This window comes from Gasterosteus aculeatus, chromosome 3, assembly GCF_964276395.1.
Source record: "Gasterosteus aculeatus chromosome 3, fGasAcu3.hap1.1, whole genome shotgun sequence".
NCBI lineage: Eukaryota > Metazoa > Chordata > Actinopteri > Perciformes > Gasterosteidae > Gasterosteus > Gasterosteus aculeatus.
The window spans coordinates 11,496,813-11,506,768 of record NC_135690.1 but is presented as its reverse complement, the minus strand read 5'-3'; the positions used below and the strand labels follow the sequence as shown (position 1 = coordinate 11,506,768).

The 9,956-nt window shown below is 42.5% G+C and overlaps 1 protein-coding gene across 2 annotated transcripts; it reads right to left on the bottom strand.

The window, feature by feature from the left end:
- Window positions 1-489: 489 nt before the first annotated feature.
- On the bottom strand, window positions 490-9,665 carry dis3l2 (DIS3 like 3'-5' exoribonuclease 2). 2 transcript variants are annotated; one of them, XM_040171473.2, is made up of 21 exons: window positions 9,507-9,665; window positions 8,235-9,029; window positions 8,025-8,155; window positions 7,774-7,827; window positions 7,555-7,656; window positions 7,247-7,433; window positions 7,100-7,170; window positions 6,585-6,814; window positions 6,333-6,506; window positions 6,033-6,112; window positions 5,811-5,923; window positions 5,603-5,710; window positions 5,268-5,501; window positions 4,958-5,037; window positions 4,607-4,790; window positions 4,254-4,340; window positions 3,784-3,931; window positions 3,409-3,539; window positions 2,996-3,100; window positions 2,463-2,567; window positions 490-2,248 (listed from the first exon to the last, which is right to left on the bottom strand). In XM_040171473.2, the coding sequence occupies exons 2-21, from the start codon at window positions 9,001-9,003 to the stop codon at window positions 2,132-2,134; spliced, it is 3,210 nt and encodes a 1,069-aa protein (XP_040027407.2). In that variant the 5' UTR covers window positions 9,004-9,029; window positions 9,507-9,665; the 3' UTR covers window positions 490-2,131. The 2 variants fall into 2 exon arrangements, with proteins under 2 accessions (XP_040027407.2, XP_040027409.2); XM_040171475.2 differs by having other exon boundaries at window positions 7,100-7,164; window positions 9,507-9,614.
- Between the last annotated feature and the right edge of the window lie 291 nt (window positions 9,666-9,956).

Genomic DNA, 9,956 nt, shown 5'->3' with positions numbered 1-9,956 from the left:
AGAGGAGGGACAACTTTGGGCTTTTAAGTTTGGAAATACAAATCCTAATGAAACTGAGTCAGTTATCCGAGTTGGTCTTTGTACCTCAAGGGAAACCTGCATCTTATTATCTGCTGTTGTAAAGTTAGTCATATGGTTGTGGGTGTAAAGTCAAGACTTTACACGCAGCTGAGATTTCAGGGTGTGGATACCTGTTGCGATAAAAGGCGCGGCCATCAACTGTGACACAACTTTCCGCTTTTCTTCCTTCATTATCTTCTATATGACGGTGCAGTGGGTTAATGGTGGATTATTTACAAACACTCCCTAGTCATAAACAACAGATTGACGTAGTTTGTTTGCAATATGAACTAAACCGAAGAGGGCAGTGCCACAAAGTAGTTCATTGGGGTGATCGATGTGTCACTGGCAGCCGCGATTACTCACTGCTTGGTGCTTCCTCCTCGCCACCAGTACGTCAACTTCAACTGGTATGCAAAGAAACACTAGTTTGAGTCATTCACGTATGCGTTTATTTTCTCTGTGACATGGGAAAGCACAAAGTACAGATGAACGTTCCATACAGACATGAATCAAAGTTAAATGTCTCAATAGAACTTTTCAAAAGACAGACATTGTACTATATTTGAATGATTTAACGGCATTTTTTTTTTGTCAACGTGAAATCACAGAAAGACACTAAATCAGTACAGACGTTTTGCACAGTTACAAACACGGTTTAAAATGAATGTAAAGTTTACATGACAAAGTAAAAGTCCATGGAAGCAAAAGAAAGTTAAAAGCTATCCAATGGTATTGGAAAAAAAAATGACAGGCCTTTTACTCATTGAGACATATGAAGATAAAACAAATAGTGCAGAGGTAGCAGCTTCTTTATGACACTAATTGGCACCGATAACTTAAGAGGCACACAGACTGAAAGCAAAATGGGACAACATACTAAAAAATGTACAGCTTCACAAAATAGTTTTCAGCTCTCTTAAATTAAGGCTAAAAAGTTCACAGTTGATATTAATGAGGTCCACAAAGTACTTCTTTGTAAATCCACAATAAACAACAAAGGAAAGGCCTCCAAACAAGCTCATCAATATCCCGAGGCCACCAGTCACTTTCAAGGCAATTCAATTCCTGTTGTCTTTTAAAAGCAGTAAGAATTAGATGAGAAAAGATTACACCTCGGCCCATCTTGCAAACTAAGAACAGAAAACGTGGCTTAGTTTATACAAGAACAATACGTTTAAGAACAATCCTATGATTCAGGACTGTGACACGAAGGACCTGAAAAGGCCCTCAAATCACACACAAGAATCAGGAAACATTTTTTTGTGAACAACAAAAAAAACAAAGAAGAGTCGCAAAGATCAACCGGTATAAAACAATAAATACATACGACACCGAGAAAATCCTGGATGGCTTATATGGCACTTGTTATATTGTCCCCAAAACAAAGTTACGATCGCTGTTCTGTCAATCCGGGGAGGTATTTTACAGCCAGCATAGCAGGTCAGGACAGCTAAAGTCAGCTTCAAAAGTGTGGTGTAAGTGTGGAATATATTGATGTTAAACTGAAATAGCAGCTTTCGCACATTAAACCGCGTACAATAGTCAAATACAACAATACAGACCTCAATAAATCAAACAGTAAAATACAACTAATGCTGCTTTGGTTATTTTCTTATTAGACCCGGGTGACAATTAGATTTCAAATCCATCCATTGAGTTACATTAGGTAGTGTGCCAATAAGTTCACTAAACTACAAATCCTAAATGTCACATTGACAACATTTTTCAAATTATAGACTCATTTATGTTTTCATTTCTTCAGAATGAAACTCAACTTGCCTTTTGTGTCAAATGGGTTCATGTTGCAAGTCCTTCCATGTATTGTGGAAATGAACATAAACCAAAGAAAATCGGGACGCAGAGTTCCCTTTTCAGCTCATAAAAAGATATTTAACCACAAAAAAAGAGAGACCGGATGGGCCTTCACACTAAGAACGAAAGTCAATGGAAAATTAATTTAAAATCGGACCGAGACCTGTTCAGTAGTGCTTAACACAGCAACGCTGCTTCTACCAAACAAAAGAAAATGTGCAATTCAAAATGTCCATTCTTGTGTTTTGAGTGCTTCTCAACGCATTTCAGAGTCTGACTTGCTCTCCTCGGGCCTCCTGAGCACAGTACTGTATTTCATGGGTGCACCGTCAGCTTTGAGCTGCACCTCCACCAACGTGAAGACTGAAATGACCTGCAGGTGGAACGAAGAAATAAGGGATTATTGCAATGTACATTCTGTTAATTTGCTTGGTCTGTCTTAACTCAAGCTAACTGGTCCATCTCTTCAAAAAAAAAGTTGCAAATATTGTATTTGTAATGCCGTCAATTGTTTTTAGAATCAAAATGTTAAAATATACAATTCCTGAGACAGAACTGAATCACTTTCTAGCTTTTGCAGTTCTCACCTGCTCTACCGGAGCTTTCTCTCGGTCCTCTGCTGTCCAGACCAGAGTGAGTTCAGATGTCTTCCCCACTTTACGATGGTGGAATGAGTCCAGACCCACAACAGACTGAAGGAAGAAATAAACAAACAAACAGTTTTCGATCCATTACTCACTTAGTCTCTCCTGAGTGAACTTGTTTCGGTGTTGATAGATTAACACCGGGGTGCCACAAACTTTGTGGCTGCAATTGTTTCAAAGAAGGCACATTGCTTTGATAAAATAACCGGGATTATAAATTAGGGCATGGCTGTAGTAAGTGGTGGTATTTTTCCTAGAGGACATAAAGTTGAAGTTTGCCGTTGCAACGCTAAGTGGCTGCAGGATCCTCTGCTTATGCTGGTTGAACTTGGAAGGTGAGGAAGAGCATTTTCCTCTTCCTGTGCCCGTCAAGCATTTGTTACTAGAATGTAACTGTACGCACTCTAAAGTTAGAGGTTGGGTTTGACGACTAATTTATTACAATATTGCTCTTTAGACCATGCAGTGGAGCTCACCTTGCAGTAGACGCGTTTCTGTACTCTATAACGGAGAACAAGCACATCGAAGGACTGATCCAGGACCCCCATCACCATGGCCTCAGACTCCAGAGGGCCACACTCCTATGGAGCAAAAAACATAAAGTACTTCAGTGTATCGATGGAATCGTTTTATTATTGTATTCAACTAGTTAAAACCCCGGTTTATTTTAGGTATATTATCCAGATTAACTGCTGAACCCCTTTTCTTTAGAGGGAAAAAAAAAAAAAAAGTTTCAAATCACTTCACCCGGCACCAAAGCCCACCACAATATTACTCTAAAACACTGAGTAATATGAAGCACCTTTCAATACATGTGTATTTAATATGCATCTAACGTTATAGAACAAATATAGAACGTATGTGCCCCAGCTATGCTTTTGCCACCGACCTTTACGAACACTCCAAAGAAGAGCTCAGAGCTGAGCTCCTGGACTCGCTTGGACACGGTCTTCCTGTCATTGCAGTGCGATGCCTGTTTTTCGACTTCTTCTGTTGACAGCCCCAAACTAGGCCCACAATCTGCAGGTAAACAGTCAATGCACATAATGAGTACTGGAAAAGACCAGGCACATTTCAAATGGACACACACACACACACACACACACACACACACACACACACACACACACACACAACAATGCTTCCACCCAATGAGACCTCAGGCGTCTTTGTTCTCTTGTGCATTTCAATTCAATACAACTGCAACACTGTACGAAGCAAGCGGGACATTCCGTGTTCTATTTAAATGTGAGACTTTACTCACTCAGCGAAGAAGCCAGCAGCCGGTGGACAACAATGTCAGCGTAGCGTCTGATAGGGGACGTGAAGTGAGTGTAGAGAGGAACGTTGAGTGCGTAGTGCTTAAACAGCTGCTCATCCTTGAGAACACCGGTACAGAAGTACAACGCCATCTGCAAAATAACAACATCCCACATGGAATACAGAAACTTACAGAAAAGTCACTGGAAAGGTTTCGTAAAAAAAAAAAACATTTTTAAAGTATTAAATCAATTTGAGTCCGACAAAACAAAAAGGCTTTTGAAACTTGAGAATGATCAAATAGTTCTGAATATTCTTTTGGATCAAATTGCCTGCCCCTTTTGTTAAGATGGCCCATTTTTCATGAATGGCATCAACCAATTTCCCCCATTAAGAAACTTCCATTAAACACAAAAAAGCAAACGTATTGCACACAAGCTTGACAGATGGATGCAGAAAAGGTGGGCCTCTAACCTGCATGGGCCTGGAGCACATGTGGGTGAGGACTTCCTTTCTGGCACTGGTATACTTATCATCTCCAAGACTTGTGTTGAGACTCTTCTGCATGTCGGAAAAGGAAAGGTTAAAATCATTAATACCAATCTATACTTTAGTAACGCGAATAATATTTCAGTCACTTGTTGCTTCAGATCCCGAGTGAACTACCTACATAGAACGGTAAAAATCATTAAATAAAATGCATTTAATGCTGATTTAAATGTTATCACTAAAAAAGGACAAACTAAACGAGTCACAAAATATAACTTCTAGTTTTTATGAGATATTAGAAGAAACTGGGCTACGTTTGCCGTACTGCGAGTACTGACATTCAATGCTCCTGCAGAGGAGAGATCTATGTTGATTCCCAACTGGTCACAATGCTCCTGCAGCTCATCTATCATTTTGGCCTTGGGTGGAGGGTGGCGTCTGAGCAGGGCGATCTGGGGGAACCTCTTGTGGATGTGGTGGGCTGTAGCAATGTTAGCCAGTAACATGAACTCCTCCACCAACCTACAACCAAACAAAGATTTGAACGATACATTGGTTAAAATGACCAGAGCTCCAGAAATAATTCACTGAATGATTGAGATGTGGAGTATGTACAGTGACCTTAAATGAAGTTTCATTTTTGGGAAGCAAAACAAGATTAAAGGGTTAGGGGAGGATGCGTCACTCACTTGTTGCTGTCCCTGTATTGGTAAACGTAGCAGCCTTGAGGCATCATGGTCTCTTTGTCCAGGGTGAAGGACAGTTTCAACTGAAACAAAAAAAAAAAAAGTTATGTAAAGCTGACAAATTAAATAATCAGTCTTGTTCCCATACGTTTTTCTATTACGTAGGACTGGGTTATATTATGTTAGCAAACTCATAGTATTGGTTGAATCTTTAATCCTCTTGGAAGAACTCGAGAAAAAAGCATGAACACCAGCTACAAAGACAGTGGAAGGAAACTACCACAGCGACACAGGTCAAACAATGGAGGCTGACCTGCTCCAGTCTGAGGGCTCCTCCTGTGAAGCGCTGGGCGCGGAGGTTCTTTGCAATGGAGTGCAGGTTGAGCACCGCCTGATGGATCTCATCAATGGGGTGCATGGGGTCCACGGGGGGCAGTTCCTCAGCAGCGAACATCTTTTCAGGGGCCTCGATCATGGACTGGGCATGGTCGTAACTCAGCTTCACGCAGGAGCAGATGACCGAGCGGCCAAACCACTCGCTCAGGATCTGTGGGGAGGAGTTAGGCCAAGTGGAACCAGTGAGGAAACGAAAAAAAAGACAGCATCACAATTTCAGCTCCATCCATCAACCTGTTTCAAAGGTCGTACCTTCCCCTGCGGTGTGATCGTCCAAATGACAGAGAAGGTGAGCCTGTCAGTGAGAGGATTGAGGCTGCACAGCTCCTCGCACAGCAGCCGGGGCAACATGGGGATCACCTTGACAAGACAAAACACGTGACATGTGCGTGCATTAGCATTCATCGCTGCTTCATTTCGTTTAGGATATTCAAAAAAATAAATGTCAAGGAACATTTACCTTCTGCACCATGTACACACTAGTTGCTCTTCGACTGGCGACGGCATCCAGAGCGTTGTCCTCCCCCACAAAGTAGCTCACATCAGCAATGTGAACTCCCACCTCAAAGTTACCTGTGTTTCGAAAGACAGTCTATGACACAACTTCATATGACACATGAGTGCATGGATCTATAAATCAGAAATCATTATTTCAATTTCATCACTGAGCTCTTCAGTTTACCATCGGGGAGCCGTTTACAGGACAGAGCGTCGTCCAGGTCTCTGGCGGTAGAAGGGTCGATTGTGAAGATGCACTCCTTCCTATGCATGATAATACAGAGATTACAAACCATACATAAAAGTGCTTTATTTTTCAACAAAAAATACTTGTTTTCTGCCATTGAATGGAAATTCTCAGTAGCCCAGTTATGCACTGGCAATGGGAATCTACAGAGCGCACGTTTCCCCTTTTGTGCAAAGCTGGATCATGTGGCGTTCCCACCCAGACACAGATATACATTACAGAATATAGATGTGTTACCTCAGGTCTCTCCTCTTACTCAACTCCTCAGCAGGGATGGTCCAGGGCAGGTTCTTGGGCAGACAGTTCAACACCGCATCTGAGAACTCAGAAAAGTCCACCTCGTACTCTATGAGGATGCCCTCCGTCTCTGGCTCGATTTCTCCCGCTTGACCCAGCGTCTTGGCAAGTTGACTGGACAACACGGTAGGAAAGAGTCGGCTTGGTTGCTCAAATGGTTCCACGCATCAACTTTTGAATATAAACACTCACCCTTCAGCAAAGTTGCTGTCGGCCGCCCAGTTGGTGATACGACAGATGAACAAGGTGTTGGCGTAGTCGCCCGGACGGGAACTAAAGTCTTCGGGACAGTCGGCGAGGAGAACGTTAATCCGTGGCACCCGGTGGTCCACAGGAGAGAACATGGCGAAAGGCTTGTCTGGTAAGAATTTCAGGAAGCCGGTCACGGCTCTCGAGTGCTTCTTTTCAACGATGTAAACCACCTGCAAGAAAAAGAAGACTCTTTAATATTCTGAATACGAGTGACAATATTTTCCTGATTTCCTTGGAATATTGTTAATGCAGACACGGGGCTACATGCCCCTGCAGCCATGTCAATAGGCTGAAGACGGTTCAGCCTATTTTTTAATAATTTGCTTTTAGAATTAAAGACTTGGGGGGAAATTGAGGCATAAACCCTGCTATTTGTAGTCATTTTTATGTGAATATTTTTTTTAAAAGGGCGGTCGAGTAAAGAATATGGCAAAACTAATAGCTGAGACGCTCACTTTAGCAGTCTTCTGGAGTATTTCCCCATTGGGTCGTGGGGTTGAGGGGTCTTCCAGATGTTCGCCTATTTCTATTTGATGAGAGGAACAATTTTGATTTGGTAGGCAACAGCTGTTACAATCATAACTCAGATTTCAAAACAGCACCTGTGTCAGTGAGGGCGGTATTTTGCAATTTGCGAATGAGTTCGTCCTGGTCGCTGCACTGGTCATCCTCAACACCAGCAGGCCTGGGCGTACGCTCTGTTGTCCTCTTCTGCACTGTTGGCCCCATGTTTTCCTTCTGGGTGTCTGACTCACTTGTGCCTTCACAATCAGTATCTGACTTCACGACCTAAACAAACATACACAAATACATACTCATCATGGTGTTTTTGGCTGTGCCCTAAAACAGACAGAGCTCCAGACATGCAACTTAAAGTTGTATTGTACACAGATACTTAAGCGTAGTCTACCTTCCACTGCTCCCGAGGGAGAATTTGTACCACCACTATGTCACCATTCAGCGCTCTGTTACGAGCTACAATCCCATCCAGAAATACGTCTCGCCTGTCATCCTGCAAAAATAAAGAGACTGCTGACTCCCCTGCATGACTGGGAATTCGTAAAACATTCCAGAGAGTTGATGAGGCAATAAAACATTAATTGTGAAATTTATTTAGGGTTGAACTTACAGGAGATGGGATGAAACTGTCATGATATTTTTTGGGGTTGATCCTTAATTTTCCCTGCAGAGAAAGTGTGTAGAATTCAGAAATGAGTCCACTAATATTGTGATATTCACTGGTTTAATAAATTGACCACCTTGTGTAATATCTTGGAAGTGTAATATCTTGGACTCATTTTCTCTATGATTCAAAGAGAAAATGAGTCCACACCTTTGCATGGCACTGTAGATTGTAATATAGTACTTCTGGGTTTCTACCTGAAGGAGTTCTCCTCTTTTGAGACCACGGGAAACCTCCTCAAATGTCATGTAGGATTCAAAAACCGGTCTCTTTGATCCCCTGGCTCCTCTGTTCTTACCCTTGTCAGCAGGAGAATTGGCACTTGAAGCTGAAAAATGTTTAACATCATATTAATATTATAAAATATAACGCCTGCTGAGACTTAAAATCAAAATAAAATTCTTTACATCTTGGCTGCTGCGGTTTTCTCTCTATACCAGGAGGGGACTTTGGCCTTGACGTCAGAGTGTCCATCCCAGATTGGAATGATGCTTCTCCGCTTCTGTCCTCTTCTGGCTGCCTTGAATGAGCCTTTTTTTTCTTTGACTTCTTCATCTTCTCCTGCTCCTGTCCACTTGTACCAGCTGTATTTGGGGACTGGGGACGTGCAACAAATGAGTCAGTCTCTTTTGAGGGAACATCTTTGTTAGAGTCCTTGGTTTTCCGCTGCTGCTTCTGGTGTTTCCTTGATTCATTGGGTTTTAAAGAGCCAAGCTCCTCACCAGACTCCACGTCTCCATCTTGGCTGGTGGCAGTGTCTCTTCTCTGTCCGCATCGCTGTCGGTCAGACACACCCGGCATCCTTTCAAAGTCCTGCTGAGCAGTGCGGGTGCTGATTTTCTCCATGTACAATGACAGCGAACTCTCTTCTCCTTTACGTTTCATTGAAGAGGGGGAAAAGTCACTTGAATCAGAGAAATCATGTGGCACTTGATCCCTTTGTTTCTGTGGTATGTTCTGCCTGTCACTCTGGGCTTTTGGCGAGGGACTCGGCCAATTTCCCTCCCTTTGAAACTCTGTGTCCTTCGCGTATTGCTCTAGATACAGACTGAACTTGCTGCTGCGGTGCTGGCCGAGGAGCCTGGCATAGGCATCTTTCTGGGGAGGATTGCTTGGCCGATTTTGAGTGCGCTTTGGTTCTCGATTCAGGTTCTTCGCCCGCCGAGGAGAATCCATATGGCAATCTTCAAAAGATGATGTCCCTGAAATGTCAAAAGGATATACACAATGAGTGTCGACCTTCTATAACCAGATACAGTATGCGTAACCGTTGGATAAGGCAATTACCAGTTACAGTATGCGTAACCGTTGGATAAGGCAATTATCCTCACACCAAGCGCAAATTCTTTTAGCAATAGTAAGCATTGCTGACGTACACGTTGAGTGAATAAACTTAACATTGCATAAAGTTAATGAACAAACTCTGTATTATCCCATTGTCTTTGTTTGTAACAACCCGCGAGATTCAGAACGCCTTCTGCGCATACCCTTCCAAGCAGCTAACGTTAGCAAACGGTTATTAGCACGGCCCGACTAGCATCAGCTATACTAACTGCAACGGCAGGATTTGGTTTAACGTTATCGAACTACTTTTATGTCACACAGACTACAACCTTTACCACAACTAACCAATTGAAATGGCTGAAAAGGATTGTCAAACGTAAAATCTTCAACATTACCGTATTCACCGCGTGTAAGTTAAGTAACTTCGCTGTCGCGCAGGGAAAAATGCTAGTTGACATTCACTTCCTCTGACGTCATGCACCGTCACAATCATGCTACCTCTGAGTGCTATCGGAAATAACGAAACACACAGCAACGCGGTCAAGATCTGTGTGCAATATCATCTGTGGTATAACGTTAGCAATATTCCTCAGTATCAATGTAGTGTGTATTATCATTATGTATTATTCAGGGACGATCCTGTGCTACGTCGTATAATAAAACATAACTCATAACACTAAAATTAGACAATTGGAACCGCCTGGCGGCAATTGTCTCATTTTAAGCAACAACTAGAGGGCAACAACAACTAGAGGGCAGCAAACTACACACAGTGACACCTCGTTGTGTGCCAGCTGCGCAAACATCTTATCCCGTCCAATAAAAACGATAGGGGTAAGAGTAAA

What these genes read in the sequence shown, in the direction of transcription:
- dis3l2 (XM_040171473.2), bottom strand. Translation starts at nt 9,003, where the DNA reads ATGGATTCTCCTCGGCGGGCGAAGAACCTGAATCGAGAACCAAAGCGC. An exon ending in CTGTAAACGGCTCCCCGATG is followed by an intron (nt 5,924 to 6,032) that starts GTAAACTGAAGA and finishes TTCGAAACACAG; the next exon opens with GTAACTTTGAGGTGGGAGTT. An exon ending in TGTGCTCCAGGCCCATGCAG is followed by an intron (nt 3,932 to 4,253) that starts GTTAGAGGCCCA and finishes GTTATTTTGCAG; the next exon opens with ATGGCGTTGTACTTCTGTAC.